This window comes from Acinonyx jubatus, chromosome E4 (genome assembly GCF_027475565.1).
Source record: "Acinonyx jubatus isolate Ajub_Pintada_27869175 chromosome E4, VMU_Ajub_asm_v1.0, whole genome shotgun sequence".
In the NCBI taxonomy this organism is placed as follows: domain Eukaryota; kingdom Metazoa; phylum Chordata; class Mammalia; order Carnivora; family Felidae; genus Acinonyx; species Acinonyx jubatus.
Genome location: NC_069395.1, coordinates 5,588,121 through 5,614,112, shown reverse-complemented (window position 1 = coordinate 5,614,112; position 25,992 = coordinate 5,588,121). Strand labels below are relative to the sequence as shown.

General features: G+C 51.0%; 1 protein-coding gene across 1 annotated transcript; it reads right to left on the bottom strand.

Moving 5' to 3' along the window:
* Positions 1-1,273: 1,273 nt before the first annotated feature.
* PCP4L1 (Purkinje cell protein 4 like 1) lies at positions 1,274-25,340 on the bottom strand. Its single transcript, XM_027048537.2, has 3 exons — positions 25,089-25,340; positions 2,916-2,970; positions 1,274-2,318 (listed from the first exon to the last, which is right to left on the bottom strand). The coding sequence occupies exons 1-3, from the start codon at positions 25,095-25,097 to the stop codon at positions 2,176-2,178; spliced, it is 207 nt and encodes a 68-aa protein (XP_026904338.1). The 5' UTR covers positions 25,098-25,340; the 3' UTR covers positions 1,274-2,175.
* Between the last annotated feature and the right edge of the window lie 652 nt (positions 25,341-25,992).

The window sequence follows — 25,992 nt, the reverse complement described above, 5'->3', positions numbered from 1 at the left end:
CTGGACAGCGATTCCAGGGAGGGCTGGGTCTCAGGGACCGGGAACAGCAGGGGCAAAGAAGATGCCAGGAGCCACTGCCCCCCACAAAGGATCCCGGAAATAAAGGAACTGCAGCAAGGGCAAAGGGGGCAGAAGTGGGGGGGGAGGGCGGCCCCCCACAAAGAGGGCGGAGTAAGAGAGGACAGTGGGAAGGCTGCCTCCATCCCGGGCAAGGTCAAGGAGAGGTCAAGAGTCCCACCCAGCAAGGACACCAAGTCCCTCTAAGTAGCTGGTCCCGGGAAGCTGGAGCCTTGTCCGTTTCGCTGCAGGAATTTCTCGCAAAACCTTCGCCTTCGAGTCTGGGCTTTGGGAACGTCCTCCGAAGGTTCCCCTGCTCAGACCCCTGAACCTCTTGCACTTTGGGCAGGGCTCCCCTCCCGGCTCTATCACCGCTCCCTGCACCCCTACACGGCCAAAAACGCGCCAAGAGGCATGTCCGGGAACGAGGTGCGGTAACTGAATTTGCTTTCTTGACTGTTTTCTGCCTGTCTCTACGAGCGGGGCTCGAAGTCACCAACCGTGAGATCATCACCTGAGCTGAAGTCGGCCGCTTAACCGACTGGGCCCTCCCGGCGCCCCAAGCTTCTGTATTCTGGACTCAAGAAAGGGGGGATGAATATTAAGTGAACAGGGTGTGTGAGATCGAGCCCTCCTGGCTTGACCTTCAGGCACGCAGCTTCTGGTTTCAGCGTGTGGAGGTTAATTCTCAGCAGTGCAAGCCCGCTTCAGCGCCATCACTTTATTTAATTCATGGTTTGGAATCTGCAGCACAACAGCGGTGGTCTCTCCTGAGCCAGAGCCTTCCTCTCCGGCCCCTAAGTTAGACACACAATGGGAGGGAGGGGGGATGTGGGAGGGACAGCAAGGGTAGGTCACCTGGGGATGGGCAGCAAGGAAGGCTTGTTCTCCCAGGGATAGACCCCAAGTGCGCTCTGAGCCGGAAGGCGACAGGGAGGGAGGCAAGCACCCTGCAGGTGTGCACGGGGGTGGTGACAGCAGCAGAGAAAGAGCCAGTGTGGGTGGTGAATCAAGGTGAGGGCGAGGTCAGGTGGAAGAAGGCGGGGGAGGGGGGCTCAGTCTAATTGCTCAGGCAGCGTTGACTTCCTGTGCCACCGCACATAATCCTTGTACCTTCTCCATCACCAATCCCCACGCCCCCAGGCCAGCTCAGGCTCGCACTCACATCCCCTCCAAGAAAAGACAGAAGTGGAGGTCGAATGACCCCACTGGAGGGTTTGTTTTTTTCTTTAATCATCATTAAACATGCTAAAATCACACAGAGGGGCTATGTCACTTCCGCTCGGACTCCACGGCGGGGTAGGTGGGGACTCCAGGGGTCACTTGGTTTGGCCACCTTCAGGGATGGCCAGATGTGGGAGGTTAGAGGTAGGCAGGTTAGCAAAGTCCCAGAAATCCTTCATCTGGGTACACATCTACCAGCAGTAGTCTCCAGAAGGCCCCCCTCCCCCACACTCCTGTCCGCTCCAGATCGGCTCTAGTCCCATCTCTCTGCCCTTGACCCTCGAACCCGCTCTGCCTCTGCCTCTGCCTCTTATGGTCGCAGACTGGATGATGAAGGGTCCCTTCCCGGGGACTCCTCTACTCGGCATGCAATAACGTGGAAGGTGCTTGATTTGGGTCCCCCTGGGGGGGGGGGGCTCCAGTCCCCACTGTCACCCAGGTCCTAAGAGGGTGGGTGGATGCGGTGGCCCAGACGGACGTGAGCGGCAAAACCCGTTACCTGAAGTGTGAATGTTGTAGCTGGCAGAACGGTGCTGGTGCCCCACCTCGGCGCCCTGCTCTGAAGGCTTTCCCCTCCCTCCCACGCTGGCGGGGGCCCCAGTCTCAGCCTCAAAGCCTCTTGCCCCTCAACCTCACAGGCGAGGCACAGGTACCGACCAAGGAGGCTTATCCCGAGGAGAAACCGGTCCACCTCAGGCAGGTGGCTGCCAACTGGGTTCTCCATCTTCCCCATGTTCCTCGTGCTTCCACTGCTGCGATGGCTGGAGGGGGCGATCAGAGAAAATAATATCTAAGGGTCGAACTTGCCTCGACAAGAGGCGAGAGGGACACACAGGAGTGGGAACTGTGGAGGAGGGGAGAGAAGGGAGAGGGGGGGAGGGCAAGCCTGGTTATTCAGGGGCTAGGATCCTTTTTCCTTTTCTGGAATCTCCGGAACTTGCCCTGAATGGCAAGGGCGGCCTTCTCTGTTTCCGGTGCTGTCAGATCAATATCAATCTCCTCTTCCTCCTCAGCCTTCTTGGCACTGTTGGCCTTCCCTGCAGGGGGTTGAGAGACCAATAAATGGGTACACGGGCATTGCCCCCGCCCCTTTCTCCAGGCCCCCAAATGCAGCGGTTAGGGTCCACTTCCTGCTGGGCTCTGTGGGGTTCTCCAGTCTTTGCTAGGACTAAGGACGCCCGGTAAGTCTCCTGCAAACTTGAGTCAGGGGACGGAGGCTGAGAGCTCTCTCTAGCTACGTAGGAGCTTTGCTGCTCTTAGACCAAGATGGCAAATGTCTTCTGTCACCACTCATTCCTAAAGCCCACACTTCATACCCAGAGCATGTTCACTGTCCCCAGCTTGTTCTCAATTTCTCATTGACACAGTGGCCCGATTACCTGGCGAGTTTCTTCCTCTCACAGTGCCTGTTTCCAAGCACTCCCGAGCCAGTTTCTAAAATCAAAGAGGCAATGCCGGTAGGTTTCCTTCTGAGGAAAAAGTGGAAGGAGTTCTAACCTAGTGCTTTGTTTCACTTATCCACGTTCCTATTCCGATCACGTCTGACTCCGGGAGCTTCCAGACTTACAGCCCTACCCGTCTTCATGTCCGTGTATCTACCCGCTCTACAGATCGCCTAGCCCAACCCCACTCACCCTTTTCCTCTGGGCCAGGTGCCTGGTTGGTTGCTGGGGACGTTTTGGTATTAAGCTGGAAAAGACAAATCAGAACGTTAGATATTCACAGAAGCACTAAGGTGCCATCCCCTCAGACTCCTTATCAAGCTTGGTAGGTCCTCCTACTAAGCACTTTCCCCTAGGCTTTTGTTTTTTTGGTTTTTCAACGTTTATTTATTTTGGGGACAGAGAGAGACAGAGCACGAACGGGGGAGGGGCAGAGAGAGAGGGAGACACAGAATCGGAAACAGGCTCCAGGCTCCGAGCCGTCCGCCCAGAGCCCGACGCGGGGCTCGAACTCCCGGACCGCGAGATCGTGACCTGGCTGAAGTCGGACCACGAGATCGTGACCTGGCTGAAGTCGGACCGCGAGATCGTGCCCTGGCTGAAGTCGGACGCTTCACCGACTGCGCCACCCAGGCGCCCCTCCCCTAGGCTTCTGAAGAAGCGGGTCTCAAGATCGAGAGAGGGAGAAAAGTCGTCAAAACTCATTCAACAAGTATTTATTGGCGCTAGGGAAGTCGCAGAGGACAAAACAGACTAGCTCTGTGCTCACGGGGTTCACATCCTAGTGCACAGATAGACCTACTACACTAGTATGCTAAGTGGTCATAGGTGCTGTAGACAGAAGACAGGCAGAGGGGTAGTGAGGGCTGGGGTGGGAATGGAGAAACACGGTTGTACGCAGAGTGGTCGGGAAAGTCCTCTCTGAAAGTAGCATTTGAGCCAAGAGCTGAAGGAGATAAGGGACCCTCCAATGGCTGTGGAGTGGAAGTGAGATGAGCCGTCAAGAGGAGGGAAGCAAGAGAAAGGGGGGTGGAGACAAGATCAGAGATGAACTGGGGTGGGTCGACCATGGGGGGACTTGGGAGGTTTTTTAAAAAATGTTTTATTTATTTATTTATTTATTTATTTTGTGGGAGAGCGGGGGGAGGGGCAGACAGAGAGGGAGAGAGAGTCCCAAGCAGGCTCCACGCTGTCAGCCCAGAGCCCTTATGCGGGGTTCGATCCCACAAACTGTGAGATCATGGCCTGAGCCGAAATCAAGAGTCAGACGCTTAACTGACTGAGCCACCCAGGCGCCCACGCCTTGGGAGCCTTCTTAAGGATTTTCACTTTTATAGGTGAGATGAGAAGGCACAAAGGGGCACGTGGGAGGAAGCAGGAAAACCGGCGGCGGGGGGGGTGGTTCCTGTAGAAAATGAGGCAAGAGATAGGGGTAGCTTGGGTCAGGGTGGTGAGGAGTTCGATCCCGGGTATATTTTCATGTTATGACCCAAGGGATCGGTTGATTGGATGAGTGGCCTTCTGAGAAAGGGGTCAAGGATGACTCCAGAGTGTGTGGCCTGAAGAAGTGAGGAAAATGGAGTTGTCATTTCCCACAGTGGAGAAGGAGGCAGGAGGAGCAGATTTTAGGAAAAGGGTCAGGAGCTTGTATTCGGACAAGTCCAAGAGGTCTACTAATTACTCAAGTGGAGATTCTTCTACGAGCTGCTGGATGTCCAAGAGGAGGACCTGGCCCAGAGGTATAAATTGGGCAGTTGTTAAACATATGGGTGACATTTAAAGCCGTCAGGGGCGCCTGGGTGGCTCAGTCGGTTGAGCATCCGGCTTCAGCTCAGGTCACGATCTCACAGTTTGTGGGTTCGAGCCCCGCATCGGGCTCTGTGCTGACAGCTTAGAGCCTGGAGCCTGCTTCGAATTCCGTGTCTCCCTCTCTCTCTCCCTCAAAAATAAATAAAAACATTAAAAAAATTTTTTTTAAAGCTGTCAGACTGCATGAGAGCACCATCAGATAAAGAGAACACAGTCAAAGCCCGGGACATTCCAGTGATTTGAGGTTGTAGAACTAAGGAAAAATCAGCAAGGGAAATTGAGAAGAAGTCAGGAAGGAGACAAGCCGAGAGATTATAGTAATTTAGAAGGCCTGTGAAGAAACTATTTCACGCAGGAGAGAGTGATGAACCGTGTCCGATTCTGCAGGCCAGCCAAGTAAGATGACGACGGGGGCTGACCTGGTGACCCTGACAAGAGGGTCACAGTGGAGGAAGGGAGCAGACGTCTGGTTATAGTGGGTGCGTGAAAGAAATGGAGGAGAGATTGAGGCAGCAAATGCAGAAGGCGTTGCAAAAAAATGGGGATGGGGGTGTGTGGTTTGAGGGGGATACGGCTCACGAGAAGACTTGCCTTAAGATGGCAGAAATGACAGAATGTGTTTTTATGAAAATAATTCAGTAGAGAAGGACACACTACAGTATTACAAGAGCCTCACTGGTGGAGAAGGAGAAAGGGGATGAGATCTAGTGCGTAAGTAGAGGTGGCCCTGAACAGGGGGTGAACTGGAGGGAAGGCAGAGCTTACGGGTCCAGAGGCAACACGTGGGAACATTTGCAAGGTCTCTTCTCATTGCTTCTGGGTTTTCTTTTTAAGTTTATTTATGTGTTTATTGGAGAGAGAGAGAGAGAGAGAGAGAGAGAGAGAGAGAGAGAATCCCAAGCGGCTGATGGCTCACCTGACACGGGGCTCGATCTCACGAACTGCGAGATCATGACCTGAGCCAAAATCAAGAATCAGACACTTAACCAACTGAACCATCCAGGTGCCTCTCATTGCGTCTGTTTTTGAAGTAAAACAGGTAACATGGTCATCATCCAAGAGGAGGAGGGAAGAGGTACTGAAGGAAGGAAGCGGGGAAAGAAGGTATGAAATACTCATCCAGGGAAGCAGGAAAGTGACTGAAGTAGGAAACAGTAACAGCATTGCTGGGAAGCACTGGGGCCCCTCCTAAGGCCAAGGACATGAATTTGAAATAAGATTAGTCAACGATACGTGTGCTCTTCTCTGGCCTTTCTGCCCAGACGGAGAGTTGAATTCAAAATAATAGTAGTTCCCCTTCCTCAGAATTATGTCACCGGGGCTGCTTCATCTGGACATTCCTATCGCAAGGTACAATTCATCTTGAGACAGAGGCATGCCTGTGGGCTCCTGGGTACCCTTGGAGTCTGTGGGCTCATTTCCAAATCGAATACCTGATATTTCCCAAAATACAGGAACTGAGTGCTTTCACGAAGGTTCTGCCGTCTCATCCGTAGGCTAGCTCAGTGGAGTCTCCAGTATTATCCCTCATGTTAGCAAATGCAAACCTTTGCTGAATGACTGCCAGATGGAAGGGCTCTGCTTTAAGAGCGGATAGAAAGAACCCAGTGTATGGCACGTAGATTATGCCATTTATACCCTATTTTGATGAATATTTATCAACCACTTACTGATGTTTGATTCTACGCCCTGATGGAGTATAGAAGAAACACAAGATTCATTTATTCAAGAAACGTATCACTGCCTAATACATGCCAAGCATCATTCTAGACACTGGGGATGAAGCGGTGAGCAAAAATAAAGTTCCCAAACTCATTAAACACTTATGACATGTTCCAAGAAGGAAAATGAAGCGGCGTATCTAGGAAGGGCTCTCTGATGAGTGACATTTGAGCAGAAGTTTGAATGACATATAAAAAGAAGCCATGTGAACGTGTGGGAGAGAACCTTCCAGGCGGATGAAACATCAGGTGGAAAGTCCCCGAGGCAGGTTCTGTGCCTTCTGTGTTCAAGGAAGAGTAAGAAAACCAGCATGGCTGGAGCCGAGTGAATGAGGGAGAGTGTAGAAGAAATTGAGCTGGGTGGGGAGCCAGAATATGAATATCTCTGGACCAGAGCAAAGGCTTTGGATTTTTTTTTTTTTCAGTTGATGGAAAGGCATTACAAAGTTCGAGGCACAGGGAACCATGGCCTGATATATTTTTAAAGAATCACTTTGCTGCTCAGAGAACAGGCCCTAGAGAGGCAAGAGAGAAACCAGGGGAAAGAATTATGAGGACGATAAGCCAGTGAGTGGAGAGGCCAGATCACGGGGGTTTCGAAGAGGGCTGGAGGTGATGAGAAGTATTCAGACTTGAGACAATTTTCATGGTAGGATCCATGGGACTTTCTGATGGATGTGTGTGTAACGATAGCTCTTTCAAACAGCTCTGCTTTAAGAGCAGCAGAGAAGTTTGACAGAAGGTGCGGAAGAATGTGGAGTCATGGGAGAGTGTTTCAGCAAGTGAGTTGAGAAGGAAAACTTGATGATGCAGAAGAGAGATAGTCGCTAAAACAGTGCCTTGAACAGGCGAAAGGAAACGGACCTAGCACACAAGGAGAGGGGTTGGCCTCAGAGATATAGACAGTGCATCCATAATACAGGAATGAAGGCAACCAACATGGGTACGGAGGCAAGCAGGACGGTACCTGTAATGGGACTTCGTGAAAGTTCTCTTCTGATTGCTTCTATTTCCTCGGTTAAACAAGAAGCACAGTTGTCAGCTAAGAGCGAAGAAGGGCCACAAGGCAGTAAAGGTTTGAGGAGAAAGGAGAAGGAGTGACATAACCACGTAAGAAAGTAAGAGAGCGAATAATGAGATGTGGTAGGGTCACCACGCAGCACTAAGGGCCCACTTGAGGTTAATGGACACGGATTTAAAATGAAACCAATTCAGATAGTGTCCCCAGCTTCCAGGCTGAGTGAAGAGCACCCAAATGGTATTTACTGAGAACTTCCTACGTGCCAAACATGATCTCATTGGATCCTCTGAAATTTCTGAGGAGTCATCCCTATTTTATAGTTGAGGAAACAGGCTTAGAGAAGTTAAAGGTCTTGTCCAAGGTCAACCCACACTGCTAGGAAACAGTGGAAATGGCTTTGGGACCCAGAGTGGCAGACTCCACGTTCAATCCACGTTCAACCACCAGGCTCTGCTGTTTCCACAGGATGGAATATTGTCACACGCTGGCCCAAATATGCCAATATGCTAACATCAACCGAATCTGGGTGAAAAGCACATAGATGCACACTGAACTGTTCTTTCAACTCTGATAATTTTTTCTAATAAAAAGCTAGGGGGAAATAAGAAAATCATAATTTGAAGTAAAACAAAAATTACTAAGACATGTTTTAAAAGTAGGCTATAAATTGGTATGGTCCAATTTTTGTAAAAGATATAGACCGCTGGGGCGCCTGGGTGGCTCAGTCGGTTGAGCTTCCGACTTTGGCTCAGGTCATGATCTCACGGTACGTGGGTTCGAGCCCCGCGTTGGGCTCTGTGCTGATGGCTCGGAGACTAGAGCCTGCTTCACATTCCGTGTCTCCCTCTCTTTCTGTCCCCTCCCCCACTCACACTCTGTCTCTTTCTCTCTCAAAAATAAAACATTAAAAAAAAATTTTTTTAAAGCTATAGACTGTTTATCTATCTATCCATTTCAATTTACAAATCTGAAAGAAGGGCTCCCGGCTGCCTCAGTTGAAGGAGCATGCAACTCTTGATCTCAGGGTCAGGAGTTCAAGCCCCATGATGGGTGTAGAGATTACTTAGAAATAAAATCTGAAAAAATTAAAAAATGATAATAGGGTGCCTGGGTGACTCAGTCAGTTATGTGTCTGATTCTTGATTTCGGCTCAGGTCGTGATGCCAGGGTCGTGGGATTGAGCCCTGAATTAGATTCTGTGCTGGGTGTGGAACCTGCTTAAGATTGTCTCTCTCTCTCTCCCTCTGCCCCTCTCCTATTTGTGTTCCCTCTCTCCACCTGGGGCGTTCAGTTGGTCAGGCATCCGACTTCGGCTCAGGTCATGATCTCACTGCTTATGAGTTCAAGCCCTGTGTTGGGCTGTGTGCTGACAGCTCGGAGCCTGGAGCCTGCTTCGGATTCTGTGTCTCCCTCTTTCTCTACCTCTCCCCCCACTCATGCTCTGTCTCTCTCTCTCTCTCAAAAGATGAATAAATGCTTAAAACATTTTAATAATAATGAATAAAAATCATAAAAATCTGGAAGAACATTCACAAAAGGGTTCCTGAAACTCTACAGAATTCCTGCTAGTTCCCCTTTCATTTTGTTTTTAAGTTTATTTATTTATTTGAGAGAGAGAGCACAAGCAGGGGAGGGTCAGAGAGAGAGGGAGAGAGAATCCCAAGCAGGTTCAGTGTGGTCAACATGGAGGCAGACACAGGGCTCGAACCCGCAAACTGTGAGATCATGACCTGAGCCGAAATCAAGAGCCTGACACTTAACTGGCTGAGCCCCCAGGCGCCCCTGTTTTGTTTTGTTTTGTTTTGTTTTTTAAGTAAGCTCCATGTCCACCAAGGGGCTTGAACTCAACTCACGACCCTGAGGTCAAGAGTCATGTGCTCTACTGACTGAGCCAGCCAGGGACTCCTTAGCTAGTCCCCCTTTGACCAAAAGAAAGCGCCCATGAAAAGAAACGCTGTTTCTGAGACTCTTGGGGGACCAGCCAGTCATTGCTTTCTTTCCCCATGATCTTCCTGTGGTCAAATTTATTTTTCATTTCCGTATCTTTTTGCACACGATCACTATAATGGCCCAGTAGTCGCCTACGTGACACGTTGCCCTCTGGTACGCCGTCATCACGAGCGGTTCGTCCACACTGCAAAAGCAGGGCGGGGACGGTAACAGGATAACAGTCAATAGTCCAGGCAAGAGGGTCATGGGTCAAGAGGCGAGTGCATGACCTCCTAGTTCAAATCCTACTTTCTCTATCGCCAGCAAATCCCCGGCTCTGATCCTTGCTTTAACTGTTCTCTCTCTGACTCTAAGCCTGTTCCCTTAGAGTTCTCTCACCCTAGCGCCTCCCCCTTTGGAGGACAGTCAGGGCCCAATGTTGAACATCTCTCCTCAGATGGCTGGCTCTTCCTCTACTGTGCTTCTCATCCTGGCTACTCTTGAACTTCCTCTGAGAGGGAATAAGTGTGGGGACAGACCCACACCGGCCACCGCTTCCCCCTGCCCTGCCCTGCCTCAGTCTCTCCGGACATGACCGACCCTGGGACGCGGCCGTGGCTCAGCTGCGGTCTGGTCCCCCAGGGGTTCCCGGCTCCGTGTGGCTTCAGTTCGTGAGGGGTCACCGGGGGGACCAGGAGAGGGTGCTTGCTCTAAGGAGGAGAAAGGCCCTATCACTCCCAACGCCCCCCTCGAACCTTCCGCTGGGAAGCAGGGTGCTGAGTCTCCCACCTCCTGGCCTCCTCCCTCGGCCCCTTCCAGCCAGTTCTCAAAATGGCCGCTCTGAACACTGGATTTCTCGACTTCGCTTTTTGGGATTTGCTGAGGTTGGGGGGTGGGGGCAGTTAGATCGCAGGTTGTCAGCTCCCCCACTCCATACGGTACTCGGCCCTTTCCTGCTCCCCGGTCTCTGCCCCAACTCCCCTGTTTGTTGTCCAGAATCCCAGCAATTTTCGATGAATCAAGGTCCCCTGCAAGCAGGCTGACTAACTGCATTTCAGATAAACCAGGGAGGCGTGGCGGGGAGGGGGAGGGGTCTGCTCTGGGTGAACCAGAAACCACATGCTCTGTAAGAGTCTCTCTCCCAAGAACTCACATCTGCTAAGCCACAAGAGCTGTGACAGGTGAGCGTTTCTCAGCCTCTGCCCACCTCACATCCCGGCCAGGGATGCACGACAAACTCTCGGGTGGTCTTCTCTTTCTTTCAATCCTGAGTTCTTCCGACCAGTAACGGCAATGAAACGGTTTAGCGAATCCTCTCCCTTACAGGACCCAGCAGGAGAACGAGGAGAAATCGAGGACCGCATCACTTCACCCTGCCTTACTGGTCGTCACATATGTCATACCTACTCCGTGTCAGTCACCTTTCTACACACGTTATGAGCATGGACACCAGGGGTCTTATAACAGCCCTACCAGATGGCTACTGTTGCCCTTCTCATTTCACAGAGAAGGAAACTGAGGTCAAGAGAGTGACTTGCCTACGGTCGCCCAGCTAAGAAGTAGCAAAGGGATCCAGACAGTCTGACTCCAGAGTCCAGGCTTTCGAATACCACGCTGTGAACGCCGCTCTCCCCTCTCTAGCCAAGGAAGGAAAGTGGGAGGGAAAATCCTAATCATTCCCACAGGCAGCCATAGTCAAGGTCAGTCTCTCAATCCGCGGGCCCCAGCACTTTCTTCACGTACTCTCCACAGGGAACATAGGGAACAGTATCATGTCCTCCCATCGTGGGGAAATCTTTATTTTTATTTTCTTTAAGTTTATTTATTTTGAGGCGGGGAGAGGCAGAGAGAGAGAATCCCAAGCAGGCTCCGCGCCAGCCAATACGGGGCTCGAACTCACGAAACGTGAGCTCGTGACCCGAGCTGAAATCAAGAGGTGGACGCCTAACCACTGAGCCACCCAGGCGCGTCCCCCCACCCCCCCCCCCCCTTCTACTGTGGGGAAATCTTACTACACAACCTGCTCCCAGAGCGTGCATACTGACTCAGATTCCGGCCCTGCCAGTTGACCTGACCACCCCGATTCTGGCTTTAACTCAGCGTGTGCTCCGTGGGCCACCTGACACACCGCAGGCTGACCTCTGGGGGACAGCTATAACCCGACGCACGCTCTCTACTCACGGTGACGCTGTGAAGCGGACCCTTCAGATGCCGAGAATGCCACGTGCGGGGCCATCGCCCTGGTTTCCGTCTCGAAGGACTCCCTCGCCTACATTCGATCCGCGATTCTGTGTTTCCGGTGCGCTTAGAGCTGGGTTCGGCTCAGCCTCCGTGCCCACACCAGGACGAAATGTTTCTCACTTCTCAACAGGCACCAAACGCTAATTAGCAACTGTGAGGCCGTCAACTCTCACCTTTCCCCAGAGGGTCCCACTTCTTTCCTTGCCTACCTCCCTGCACTCTTCCCCTCACCTCTGGGCCTGACCTACTCCCAAGTTCCATTCTATCACGTTGGCGGTAGCTGCCAAGTTCCCCATGAGTATATTCTGGTTTCCTCTGCAGTTCAAAGCTGTGGGCCCTCCCTTCCCCTGGGGAAGGAGGAAAAGGAGAGGCCAGGCCTGTTAGCTTAGGGGTCTTGGGGCTCTGAGACCGCAGAGAGGATTCTGCCAAGGCAACAGCCTCCCTTTCCCAGGGTGATACCTCCTCCCGGGGCATTCATTAGCATTCAGATGAATCCCGATTCTTCCATTTAGCTTCCTCCTTTCTCCTTCTCGGGAGTCTTTACGCTTAACTCCCCTCACTCTCTTATATATAAAAACTCTCCCTGTCTTTAAACAAGGGGTAAAAAAGACTTCCTCGAGCTGAATTCTTTCTTCAACTAACATTAGAGGGAAAAGCAGCAGGTCTAGGACCATGCCTGGAGGAACCCCAATACTCAAAGGTTAGAGGGATCTTTTCAACAAATACAAATATTGCAAAAAAAAAAAAAAAAAAAAAAAAAAAACCGAAAGACAAAAAAACCTCCACCTGTACCTTGCACTTCAGACAAAAATTAACTCCAGGCGCACATAAAGCCTAAAACTATAAGACTTCTAGAAGAGAATATAGGGAAAAAAATCTTTCCAACCTTGGGGTAGGCAAACATTTCTTAGATATACCACAGGTAAAATCCATAAGAGAAAAAAATTATAAATTGGACTTCGTCAAAAGTAAGAACTGCTCTCTGAAGGGCGCCTGGGGGGCTCAGTGGGTTAAGCGTCCGACTTCAGCTCAGGTCATGATCTCACGGTTTGTGGATTCAAGTCCCCGGTTTGTGGATTCAAGTCCCCGGTCAGGCTCTGCGCTGACAGCTCAGAGCCTGGAGCCTGTTTCAGATTCTGTCTCCCTCTCTGTCTGCCCTTTGCCTGCTTGCGTTCTCTCTCTCTCTCTCTCTCTCTCTCTCTGTCTCTCAAAAATAAATAAATAAAACATTAAAACAAAAAAAGTGAGAACTGCTCTTAGAAAGACACTCCTAAGAGACTGGAGAGGCAAGCCACAGATTAGGAGAAAATGTCTGCAAATCACACGTCTGACAAACGCCTTATATCCCACATACATAAACAACTTTCAAATCTCGGTAACGTGAATGCAATTTGTCAACACGGGCAAGATATTTGGACGCTTTGCCAAAGAAGACACATGGGTGACAGATGAGCACAGGAGAAGATCCATAACATCATTAGCCGTTTGGGGAATTCAAATTATAACCCCACCGAGGTACCATCACACGCCACTACTCTCGTGGTTTTTTTTGTTTTGTTTGTTTGTTCTAACCACACGGCGTGCTGGCAAAGACCCAGAGCGCCTGGAACGCTGTCTACTGTTGCTGGGAATGCAAAATGGCGCGGCCACTTGGTGGTTTCTCAGGCACCGTCACTGCTGACCCCAGCAATCCCCCTCCTACGGATTTTCCCCAGTGAGATGAAAACCCCTACACATACACCTGGAAGCGAATGCCTGTAACAGCCCTACTTGTCATCACCAAAAACTGGAAGCAGCCCTCATGTCCCTCACGTGGGGAAGGGATAAACGAAGCGTGGTCCGTCCGTGCACTGCGATACTACTCAGCAGTTAAAAGAAGGCATAAACCACTGATACAACGGTATGCATGATGGATGAACCTCAAATTCATTAGGCTAGGGGGCGCCTGGCCGGCTCAGTCCATAGAGCGTGTGACTACTGATCTCACGGTCTTGTGTTCAAGTTGGGCGTAGAGCTCACTTAAAAAAAAAAAAAAAAAAAGCGTTAGGCTAAGTGAAAGAAACCAGTCCCAAAAATCTACATATACATAGTATGATTCTAACGATATGACATTTCATGTAAGGGCAAAACTATAGGGAACACAGAAAGATCATCTCAGTGGGGGCTGAGGTCACAGGAGGCGTGGTAACAAAGGGGAAGGAGGGATCTGGCGATGATGAAACTGACCCGTATCTTGATTGTGGTGGTGGTTTCATGACCACATGTGTTTGTCAAGATTCACAGACCTACACACTGATAAGGGTCCATTTTACTGTGTAGAAATTTTATGTTAATGTCTTCCGTGTGGAAAAAGGTTAAGGGGAGGTCAAGAAGCTAGCAACGACTGAGAAGGAGCACTTAGAAAGGCAGGGTAGTAGGGGGCACCTGGGTGGCTCGCTCGGTTAAGCGTCCGACTTCGGCTCAGGTCATGATCTCACGGTTCGTGGGTTCGAGTCCTGTGTCGGGCTCTATGCTGACGGCTCAGAGCCTGGAGCCTGCTTCGGATTCCGTGTCTCCCTCTCTCTCTGCCCCTCCCCTGCTCGCATTCTGTCTCTCTCTCTCTCTCAAAAATAAACAAACATTAAAAAAAAAAAAAGGCAGGGTAGTAAGACAGACTGGGGGGAGGGGGTGGGCCTAGGGCCTCTCACGGCTCCCCTCTTCACAGCAGGGCTCTCTGAACACTTACTGTCTCCGTCTCCTCACCTTCCAGACTCTCCAACCCATTTCAACCCCTCCTCTGCCCCTCCTACTCCAGTGAAATGACTCTTCGGACAAGCAATGACTCTATGATACCAAGTCAATGCAAAGGTGCCAACTCCATTTGGCTTGACTTGAGGCATTCGACACGCAATCGTTTCACCTTTCTCGACCCACATGCTTGCCCTGGCTCCTGGGACATCATGATTTTTCCTGGTTTTTCTCCTTTCTGGGCACTTCTGCCCAATGCTTAAGTATTGGAGACTCTCGAGGTTTGGAGCCAGACTCTCCTTCTGTTCTCTCTTCCTAGAGGATCATATCCGTACCTCTGACTTCAGTCATCATTTACGTACCGTCCCGGAGAATGGGGGTTGGCAGACTACAGTCTCCCTGACGAATCTGATCTGTAGCCCATTTGTGTAAATAAAGTTTTATAGCCACACCGATTGTTTACATGTTGTCTATGGCTCCTTGGCTCTGCATCAGCAGAGTTGAGCAGTTGCAACACAGACCATATGGTCCACAGGGCCAAATACATTTGGTATCTGGCCCATTACAGAAAAAGTTTGCCATAGAACTGCAACAGATCTTTCTGCAATGATAGAAATGTTTTGGGTTTTTTTTTTTATTTTTTTAAAAGGTTATTCGTTTTTCAGAGACAGACAGAGTGTGAGCGGGGAAGGGGCAGAGAGAGAGAGAGAGGGAGACACAGAATCGGAAGCAGGCGCCAGGCTCCGAGCTGTCAGCACAGAGCCCGACGCGGGGCTCGAACCCACGGACGGTGAGATCGTGACCTGAGCTGAAGTCGGACGCTTAACCGACTGAGCCACCCGGGCGCCCCATGATAGAAATGTTTTAGATCCGTGCGGTCTGGTATACGGCATCCATGTGGCTGTTGAGTACTTATGTAATGTGGCCAGTGCAACCGAGGAATAAAATGTATAACTTGATTTAATTCCTAAGTTAAGCGTTAGTTGTCAAGCGTTGGTTAACTTCAATAAGTTAAAGAGCGACATGTGCCTAGTGGCTGCCATTCTGAACAGTCATTCTGAACGGCCACTGCCGACTCCGATGGACATCTCTGTCCCAGAGCCCTCCTGTGGGTTTCAAAACACCTCCACCGGATGGCCTCCAGAAACCTCAAACTCTATGCATCTCAAACCGGACTCATAATCCTACTTACCCAACCTTGTCTTCTGCAAATATTCTCTATCTCATCCAGCTGCACAAGCCAGAAACCCGGAAATTGTCCCCGACGACTGTCCTTCTTTCCGTCACACTGTGTGTCCGATTCAGTGTGAACGCCTGTTAACTTTATCTCCTAAGGATTTCTCACTCCCTTCACTTCTTTCCACCGCTACTGCCCTAATGCAGTTGCTTCCTAGGTGGACCACTGCAATAGCCCAAGTGGTTACCAATGGTCTTAGGATGAAGAATAGAACCATTACTGTGGTCAAAAGGCCCCTATATTATGCAGCCTCTGATTGCCTCAGTAACCTCATCTCTGGAACATACCTTATGCCTTCCTACCTCAGGACCTTGGCGCAGGATTCTCTTATCTTTACTCCCTTATCTAGTGAATTCCTGCTTATCCTTCAGAGCTCCCCTCAAGGGGTCCTTCTTCCGGGAGGCTCTTCTTGGCTACCCAGACTTGGCCAGGGCCCTCGTTATGTTTGTTGTTGTTGATTTATTTATTTTGAGAGCGAGAAAGAGAGAGAGAATCCCAAGCAGGCTCTGCACTGTGAGAGTGGAGCCTGACGCGGGGCTCAAACCCACGAACCGTGAGATCATGACCTGAGCTGAAATCAAGAGTTGGACGCCTGCCTGAGCCCCCCAGGCGCCCCTCATTATGTTTTACTTAGCGCCCAGGATTTCCTCTTGGTAGCACTTATCACTCGTGTAACTAAATCATAATTTTGTGGTCAAATATCGAATGTACGTCCCCTCCATTTGGGTGTGAGTTCCTATGAGGTGGGGGCAGTGTCTGCCTTACTTACTACCGCACCCCCAGGGTCTAGCACAAGGCCTTTATGTACTCAGGATTTGTCATATGAACGAAAGAGTTCCCACTGTGCTCTATTTGCCACTTCATCTAGATTTCTGAATTTGTTTTCAGCTGGCTGAGGGCCTCCACTCTATAGCTAGTTCAGAGGCTGTTAAGAGTATCAGAAGCCAGGTCACGGCTTTTCCTCGAGTCGGTACGTTGTGCCCGAAAAGGAGTTGAGGACGAAGGAGAACCTGTCTGGAAGCGTATCTTCTATCGCCTGTACAACAGCTACCGTGCACTTGGCTTCCCTTCCCCCACCCTTACCACCTACCAGATTCCACTTCCTCGAAAGCAAAGTCCGTATTTACCATTTATTTGTGTGTCGCAGTAACTGCAACCTAGGCCTTGCACAGAAGAGGTACCCAACAGATATTTATGTGAACTAAAAATTTCTCAAGCCTCAAATTCCCGGAAGGAGTGCTAAGGCATATTAGGTGGAGCTAGACAGATCTGGTTTCATATCCTGGGTCTGCATTGACTATCTTCAAATCCCAGTTCTGGGGCACCTGGGTGGTTCGGTCGGTTAAGGGTCTGACTTCGGCTCAGGTCATGATCTCATGGCTCCTGGGTTCAAGCCCCACGTCGGGCTCTGTGCTGACGGCTCGGAGCCTGGAGCCTGCTTCGGTTTCTGTGTCTCCCTCTCTCTCTGCCCCTCCCCTACTTGCTCGCTCACTCGCTCTCTCTGGAAAAAAAGAAAAAAAAAAATCCCAGTTCTGCCATTCCTAGCTGTGTGACATTGGGTAAATCACTTAGCCTTGCTGTGCTCAGACCTCTCACCTGCAGAAAAGAGACAGTATCTATATTGAAGGGTGAAAAGAACAAGAGAAAATGTATGTAAAATGCCTAGCATGTATTAAAATAAATAGTATTTTGAGGTAATATAATCCTGGGTTAAATACAAGAATAGGTCAAGTTACTGGGGAATTGCCTGGTTAAAGTCCTGGAATCAAAGACTAAAGTTGCTACAGAGTTTATCTTCCCTAAAGAGAACTGAAGGCCGAAGACTATGCCAGGATTGGTCTAAGAGGACTTGAGGCTTATTCTCCAACCACAGGACCTTCATAACGGAGCTCTTTTTACTCTAAACCAATGCTGGAAATCAAAATCTCCATCTTCCCAATGTTTGTCCCCAGAAATGCTGACGATGGCTCTAAACTCTGATAAAGGGCCCAACAATAGTCTGCGTGGAAACTGTATTCCGTGCAGCAGCTGTCCAGGTCTGCAGTCCTGGGGACTCCTGGAGCCACTCCTGGGTACACAGGAAGGGGGTCCTATACGGCACCTCCATAAGTGTTCACGTTTCATTTCAAAAATTTTTTTAACATTTGTTTATTTTTGAGAGACAGAGACAGAGCATTAGCAGGGTGGGGGCAGAGAGAGAGGGAGACCCAGAATCCGAAGCAGGCTCCAGGCTCCGAGCTTGTCAGCACAGAGCCCGACACGGGGCTCGAACTCACAAACCGGGAGATCATGACCTGAGCCGAAGCTGGACACTTAACCGTTTAACCGACCGAGCCACCCAGGTGCCCCTGTTCACGTTTCATTTCAAAGAACTCTAGGGGCGCCTGGGTGGCTCAGTCAGTTAAGCATCAGTCTCTTGATTTTGGCTCAGGACATGATCTTCTAGTTCGTGGGTTTGAGTCCCGTGTTGGGCTCTGCACTGACAGTGCGGAGCCTCCTTGGGATTCTCTCTCTCTCTCCCTCTCTCTCCGCCCCTACCCTGCTTATATGTGCACGCACACACTCCCTCTCTCAAAAATAAATAAATACATTTAAAAAAAAAAAAACCAAACTTCTAAGACACAGACACGCATTTTATTTTTTTAATCCAAACGATGATTGTGCAAATCTGTTCATTGCAAATCCGCTCAATCAGAAGGATGGCTTGTTAGTATTGTCTTGGCAAAACGCCTGAGAACAGTCAAACCGGTGGTGACTTAAGTGCCGTTTCCCTCCTGACACCACTGGGGAATAGGTACCTTATCACTTTAGGCCTGACTCCCTCTGCCTCCTTCAAGGGCTGCGTTTCTTCCTTTCTTTGTCTTTTTCATCTGTAATGGTGTTGCCACGGCAACCACTGTCACCAGAATAGGCAAGACAGTGTCACCCCCTCTGCTCCAAGCAGCAAGTTAGAGCCAACCTTGGAGAAGGTAAACTACCCAGATTTCCCCGCACTCCTCTTCCCACTGGGCTCTTGAAAGAGGTTGTTCAGGGCAGCAACAGAATTCCTCACCATACCTGGATTTGCATGATCCGGCTGGGATGCTTTGCACATGAAAACACATCGTCTACACATTCTCGTGCTGCTGGAATCGCAGAGTTCAGATGAAGAAGCACAGGTACTCAGCATCCTGCCCTACAGCCCAGGGCAGGAAACCTCAACAGGGCCTGAATCGTCAAACTCCGAAACAGGAGCCCCCAAAAGACCCCTACCCCTTCCTTGGTTTGGTATAGACATAAATCCCAGGCTCCGTAAGCTCCCCGCCTGCGTTAGAGGTGCAGAAAGGGACGGGAGGCAGGAGTTCGTGCAGCTGCTTCCAAGTGGTGACAAAGAGGGTCCCCAGGGACCCTTGTACCCCTGCTGACGTATCTTCCCCCAATGCTAGATGAAGGTCGCTGCCGAAGGACTTCAGAGAGGCCCGTGGGATGTCCGGGTGCCTCTGCGAGACCCTAGCCTGCTGTTGGGAGCACTGTTGGAACCGGTTCAATTCCTTCAGTGCAGCAACCAGCTGCAGTCTTCAAACAGCCTCTGAAAGACTCGTTCAAGGTCACCCTCAAGATAACAACAGAAGGAGAACTGGGAATTCTTACTTCAGGTCCTACACACACACATTCTTCTCCTCATATAAGGAATGTGAACCAAATATCCTGGAACCCAGATGCCTCCTAAAACAGGAACTGGACCTGAGCGGTCGGAGCTCCCGAGCCCCCCCACCCCTGCTCTGCCCCCGGCCCCTCAGACACCCCAGCCCTGGTGCCTGGAATAGCATACCCCCCCACCGGAGTCAGAGGCAGAACTCGTCGGGCCAGGCTAGCTCATGGTATGCGGTGAGTCAACAGCCCCGCCGTCCCCCCAGCATGGGCTGCCACAGTTTAATGAGCGGTTCTTTGCGGTGCCCTGCACACAGCTTGGAGCTGTGCCTTCTACCCCACACTGAGGGTAGGGGTGGGGGAGAGCGAGCAGCGCCAGGCATCATTTATTACTGTAATCTTCAATGTGCATCCCACCCATGGCGTTAATGTCCCAAAATAAACGTATTAATCCCCCCACAGCCTACAAAGCAAACACTCAGCTGGAGGGCTTTGTGTGGGAGGGAGGCAGCACCAAGGACAACAGAGTGGGAAATGGCACCTCTTTTCCCTGGGGTGTGGGGGGGGGGCGCTGCTGGGAAACCCAGGTGGGCATGCCTTCAGGAGTCAGCCTAGAACGAAGCAATAATGAGGCTTCAGGGAGGAGAATGTGACAAGGTCCAGGATTTGGGGCACCTGCTCATGGGCACCCGCAGGGATGCAGAGCTCTTGGAAAAAGTGGTTTGGGATCTGCTTCCGACTTGGCTTACTCCCTCGGGTAAAACAATTCTGGGGCAAGTCAAGGCATTTTGAGCAGCCGGTCTGGAGCATGGATTTCGAAAAGCACGCGCTTCGGATCCTGGAATCCTAGTAGGCTGCTAACACTTACTTTGCAGGTCTAACACATTCTTCTTTCCCCCTTCTTAGACTTTTCCTCCCAAAGCCTTTGTACTACTCTTCTTGGAAGTCAAGTGGCCCAAATGAAAGGGCCCTTGTTTGGTTAGCAGGTACACCAATTTTATTGCGAGATCTTTTGTCCTGCACTGGGCCCTCCAAGTCGAAACTTCACCAGACGTCAGAGAATTGCTCTTATTTCTTTCTTTTCAGAAAGAAAACCGCTCCTTCTGGCCCTTGATGCTCTGCAGTTCCGGGAATAGATGATGGACACCAGAAACTAAGAACCCAAGAAAAGGGGGCCTCCAGGTTTCCCCTCACCATCTCTCCTGTTAGCTTGCCTGAGCCACTTGAGCACATTCACTGCACCCATTTTCAGGGCGACTGCACATCCTGCATTAGGGACAGTAGTTGCCCTGCCTAGTATCCTACCAAAATGTACCCTGTCGATGAATATTATCTCCCGTGGATCTCTCGTCTCCCTCCACCCTCTTGCTCAGCAGGTATTAAATCACGTTGCTTAGATTTCCTGTAGAAAGTACTTGTGACCTATTCCTTAAAGGTTGCATATAAATCACAGCATTCTATGCTCGCTGGGGTAACATATTAAAGGGCTCATATGGAAAGTTCTTCTGGAATGAGCAGTCTGTGCCCTAGTCTTGGTTCTAGTGTTATGTACACTTAGCTCAGCTCTAAGATAGGAAGATGGGATCAGATGATCTTTAGGGCTTCTTAACATATCTAAAATCATATCACTAAAACGTTTGGACAGGGATGCCTGGGTGGCTCAGTCGGGTAAGCATCTGACTGTTGACCTCAGCTCAGGTCTTGCTCTCAGGGTTGTGAGTTCAAGTGCTGGGCTCCACACTGGGCATGAAGCCTAGTTACAAAAATGTTTTTTAAGTAATAAAATTTTTGGTTATTTGAGATTTTCTTGGTGAAAGATATATCTGTATTTCTATCTTGAAGATTTTTTGCAAACCAAGCTCCTTCCTTTCTTTCTTTCTTTCTTTCTTTCTTTCTTTCTTTCTTTCTTTCTTTCTTTCTCTCTTTCTTTCTTTCTTTCTTTCTTTCTGTCTTAAGTTTATTTATTTTGAGAGAGAATCCCAAGCAAGTTCTGTGTGGTCAGTGTGGAGCCCAACACAGGGCTCGAACGCACAAACTGTGAGATCATGACCTGAGCCAAAATCAAGAGTCAGCCACTCAACCAACCAAGCCACCTGAGCACCCAAAATTTTTTTCCATGAGAAAAGAAACTCATGAAGGGCAATTTGGGACTATAGAGAAACAGAAAACAGGGAGAGGCATTCATAGAACCACTGCTCTGAAAGGACACTCACTCACCTGACCCTTCTTCCTCTTCTCCCCCTTCAACCCTATCTCCATCACTTGCATTCCTGAAGACCCTCCACAGACAGACAGGAAAGATGCCTCAGGTTTGCATATTTCAACTCCAGCCACATTGCTTATGGGTGCCTGCCCTTATAGAGCCGTGACATTCTACGATGCAACAGATCACAGCTGCGGCTTAGGAAAAACAGTCGTCCCAATTCCTGGCTAGAAGGTAACAGTCATCCACTTTTACCAGCGAGAGGCTCCCACTCAAGCAGCTAACGCCAACGACCTGGATGGGTGACTGAGAAAGCAAGTTCTGGAACCAAGTTCTGATTTCCCTCGCTTTGGAAGACAGATTATTTTCAGAGGTGGGAGGGCATTCCAATATTAAGTAGCTAGCCCTTCTATTTTATATGTCCAATAGAACCGTAATGATTATAATAAAATACCGAAGAGAGAGGGAAACTTGGATTTCCTCCAAGTCCCTTCCAGGTTCCCTAACAACTGGCTCACAGAAGACAACAGAATGGTATCAGCCTGCCCAAGCTTCCGTTGTGGGGAAGGTTGCAGACTCTGACAGATATGCACACGAACGAGAACGTGATCTCCCAAATGCGATATCCCATTCCCAGTACCTAAGACGAGAGCCAGCAGGAGGATAAAAGAGGGAGTACCAGTTCTGAGCTCTCTCCTAGCGAGGTTTAACGGATTTTTGGCCCCTGCCAGCCAAAACACAAGACAGACACTGTGAGCACAGTTCCCAGGCATCCACGACCCCCGTTTCAACAGAATGACGGCCAGACCAAGGGATCGCACCAGCTGGGCTCCTCACAGTTGAAAAATGCGACAGGATCAAGGAGAACTTGCATCTGTGCTGTAAGCAGCCGGCTACACCGCAGGAGTGTCACGAGGGGTTATGGGGCAGAGCCCCCAGGGACGGCGTGCATCTCCCATTCCCATCCTTCGTTGAAACCAGTGAAAAGTTACAAAACTATAAGAGATAGACCGTGATTCACAGCAATCAAGTCCTGCCTGCAGCTGTGAATACAGCAAGCTGGAGCTGAGTCCCCTGCAGCTCCCCTGTGCACGGATACACACACACACACACACACACACACACACACACACACACACACACAAGTACGTTTATGGGGAAACGCTCTGCTGCAGTACTGAGGGACAGCAAACAGCCATGGAGGCAAAGAGGAGCTGGAGATCGTCCCCAGCAGCCCCACCGGAACCCCTGCTCCTTGGTTGCACTACGTCTGAAGACCGCTCTCCGGTCTTGGTTCTTCAGTTGAAATGGGAATCTCGTAAGGAGATCCCAAATCCTCTCGTTTCAGGCAGTTTCTCTGAAGCGAGAAAATAAACAGGTGTGGGGGGGGTGAAGCTTATATAAGATTTAGGGTGCACGGGGCTTTCCTGGGCAGCCCGAGGTGGAGAGCCTTGGGGCTGCCCAGGGAGAGGTGGAGAGGTTTGGCGTCTCCCTGGAGCTCCAGAGCCCTGGGCAATACTTCCGCTTTTTATCGTCTTTTTTTTTTTTTTTTTTTTTTTGTCCTACCAGAGGAAGAAAACGGGCCGGGTCTTGGCCTCTCAGGGAGCAGAGACCCCTTGGGGATCTGGTTCAGAAAGAGCTAGTCTCTGCGTAGACCCAGGTGGCTGCTTCTGGATTTTATAAATACTCATCCCTGAAGCCAGGCTCGGCTCCATATTAGAAGGCAGCCTTGAGAACTAAATTGCTAGTTAGAACCAGTTCACTCTGACGGCCTGGGCACCCCTGCGCACACACACAGCTAGTCCCCATCCGAGGATCCTACAGTCATCATTCTACCGAGCGAGCTCCTGAGTGAGGCTAGCCAAGTTCTGCCACCAAGTCAAGGCTTGACTTTCCCCTCACACACCAAACGGTCTTCCTGGTCACCGAAACAGCTTCATTCCTCCACCAAATGCACCCTAAATGCCAGCCCCTGTAGCGTGCCCTACAGAGAGTCTGCGCACTTCCCCCCCCCCCCCCCAAAGCACAGGCTAACCACACATATTCATGCTGGCATAGCCTTCGGGTCACAATCTCCCAGGAGACGGCTTGAATTGCAACTTTCAGATTTAGAAACACTAGAGGGGGCCTTGAACTCCAGAGCCCACTGAAAAGAGGGCAAAGGAAACCTCTCTTCTCATATCAGGGCTGCTCACATTAGAAGCAAGAGGAAAGGGGACGCCTGGGTGGCTCAGTCGGTTAAGCATCTGACTTTGGCTCAGGTCGTGATGTCACGGTTCATGGGTTCGAGTCCCATGCTGACAGCTCAGAGCCTGGAGCCTGCTTTGGATTCTGCGTCTCTATTCGCTCTCTGCCCCTCCCCTGCTTGCTTGTGCGCTCTCACTCAAAAATAAGTATTTTTTTAAATGTTAAAAAAAAAAAAGAAAGAAAGAAGTGGAAAGAAGATTGAACAATTTTTCTTTCCTTCTCTTTCTGAAAGGCTGCCCTGGTCACAGTCACAACTAGGTGAGGGACTTGGAGCCACTTTGGTTCATCTGCAGCCCCCAGACTAGCTGAATTTTCCAGGATAAACTCAGTGGACATAGCAACCAACACAACACAGCCGTTGGCACTAATTGGTTCCCTGGACGACAACTTTTAGTAGAGCTCCTACTAGAGATCAAGATCTAAATTGAGACCTAAGTTCCAGGGTCCTGTCCCTTCACTAACCTGGTATTCTTGAGAATTCTCGCGCTCATTTTCTGTAATATTCCAAAACAGAAACGGGGAGACAGTAACGATAGATAGCTAATGTGGATTGAGGACCTCCTCTGTGCCACTGTTCTAAGTCTTTTGCATATTATTATCTCATTTAATCACTTGAACGATCCGTATTACCCCAATTTTACAGATCAAACAACGAAGCAGAGAACGATCCAGTGACCTGCCTAAGACCACATAGCTAGGAAGTCGTAGGGCTGGGCCCTGGCATGTGGCTGAGACGCTGGATTTATCACAAGATCCTGGGTACTAGGAAAGGGGGTTGCAGAGGGCAAGCCTGCGATGCTACTTAGCCCATACTGACTTCACTTGGGAAGGGAGATCCTGGTTTTTGGATCCTCCAAATGCATTCAAACAATGGGAGAGGTCTTTCCAAGTCTCTGCTTTGACCCCCACCTAGGGACAGTGTCCTTGGAAAAGAGAAAAATCCCAGTTGATGGACTGGCTCTGTCTCAGATGGATGCCACGGAACCAGCCAGAAAGACCTAGGCTGTAACACTGCAGAGGGAGACCTCTCCGGAAGGGGACGTGGCTCCAGGAGTGGACGTGCCCCCACAACAGGGGCTTCTGAATAGCAGAACCGGTCCCTCCAATGGTTGGCTCCTGTCTGAATGGGGCGGGGGGGGGGGGGGATGCCACCTTCCCCAAAGGGGGGAGGTGACGCCCACAGGGGGCGAAGGCTGGGGTTGTGGCTGAATGCTACCTAAGGAGCGAGTGCAGCACAGCCTGGAGAAGGAGGGTACAGGCAAGCCTTTCTCTCCGAAGTCCGGGGAGTGCAGGGAAGCCCGAGTGACCTCGCAGCGCTAAGACAGATGCAGAGAGCGGTATCCCGAAGAGGCGACTTATCACCCGAGACCGCAGTCCCCCCGCCCGCCCCCCCCCCCCCCCCCCCCCGCAAAGCTCCATCCAAAGCGCCGGGCTGAAAGCCTCCGTCTTGCAGTCGCTTCCCAGCGCCCGGGGCGCGAGCTTCCCCGGAGGGGCAGTGGGGCGCCCCCGGAGGGCTCGGGGACTCGGGGCTGCCGCGCCCTCCCTCGCTCCCGGGTTCCCGCGCCGCGGCCTCCCCGCCGCAGGCTCGCCCGGAGCTCACCTCGCTCATCGCGGCGGCCGGACGGGGCGCGGCACGTGCAGCAGAGGCGAGGGGCCCTCGGGGCTGCGCGGGCGACGGCCGCGGGTGGCGGGGCTCGGAGGCGGGAGCCCCGGCCGACGAGCGGAGCAGAGGCTGGTGCGGGGAGGGGTGGGGGGCGCTGCTCCGGAACCCGCACCCCGGCTCTCGGCGACCAGCTCCCCGCCGCCCGGTCCCCTCCCGACCCCGTCCTGTCGGAGCCGCTCCGCGCGCCTCCGCCGGGCGCTCCTTTTATAGTCGGCGCCGCACCCGCCTCTGGCCCGACCAATAGGAACGCCTCCTGCCGCAGAGTGACGGCGCGGCGCATCCAATGGTGGCGGGCCCAGCGGTCTGCTGCATTTCCAAACTAGGGTAAGAAGGTCCGAGAGCGGGAAGGAGGGGGAGACCGTCGGGGGAAGCGAGCGCGCAAAGTGAAGTCGCGGGAGCAAAGAAGGAGGGAGAGGAGGGAGTGGTACACGAGGGAGGGGAGGAGGGAGAGAGAAGGAAGGAGTGCGGGAGTTCGAGACAGCGGAGAAAGAACTGGAAGGAAATCAAGGGGGTATCCGAATGAAAGGGGTAGAGCCAAGAGTTGTTGCAGATTAAGATTTAGTCGTAGGACGGCAGTCTGATTAAGAAAAGGGAACAAAGGAGGAAGAGAGGGAGAGATAGGAGGGAGGAGAGACTCAGAGACAGAAGCAAGTGGACCGTATTCCATGGCAAAGAGCTGGGAAATTGTGAAGTGCCTGTTTGAGAATATTCTAGATCTTAGGAGTAGAAAGTTTACGATTCACCTGTCTTACCTCCCATATAATGCAAAAAAAAAAAAAAAAAAAAAAAAGGTCCCTTAAGCATCCACTTGAATAGGTAATGAGCTCCCCACAGAGTGAAT

What these genes read in the sequence shown, in the direction of transcription:
- PCP4L1 (XM_027048537.2), bottom strand. An exon ending in ACCTGGCCCAGAGGAAAAGG is followed by an intron (nt 2,319 to 2,915) that starts GTGAGTGGGGTT and finishes AACCCCCTGCAG; the next exon opens with GGAAGGCCAACAGTGCCAAG.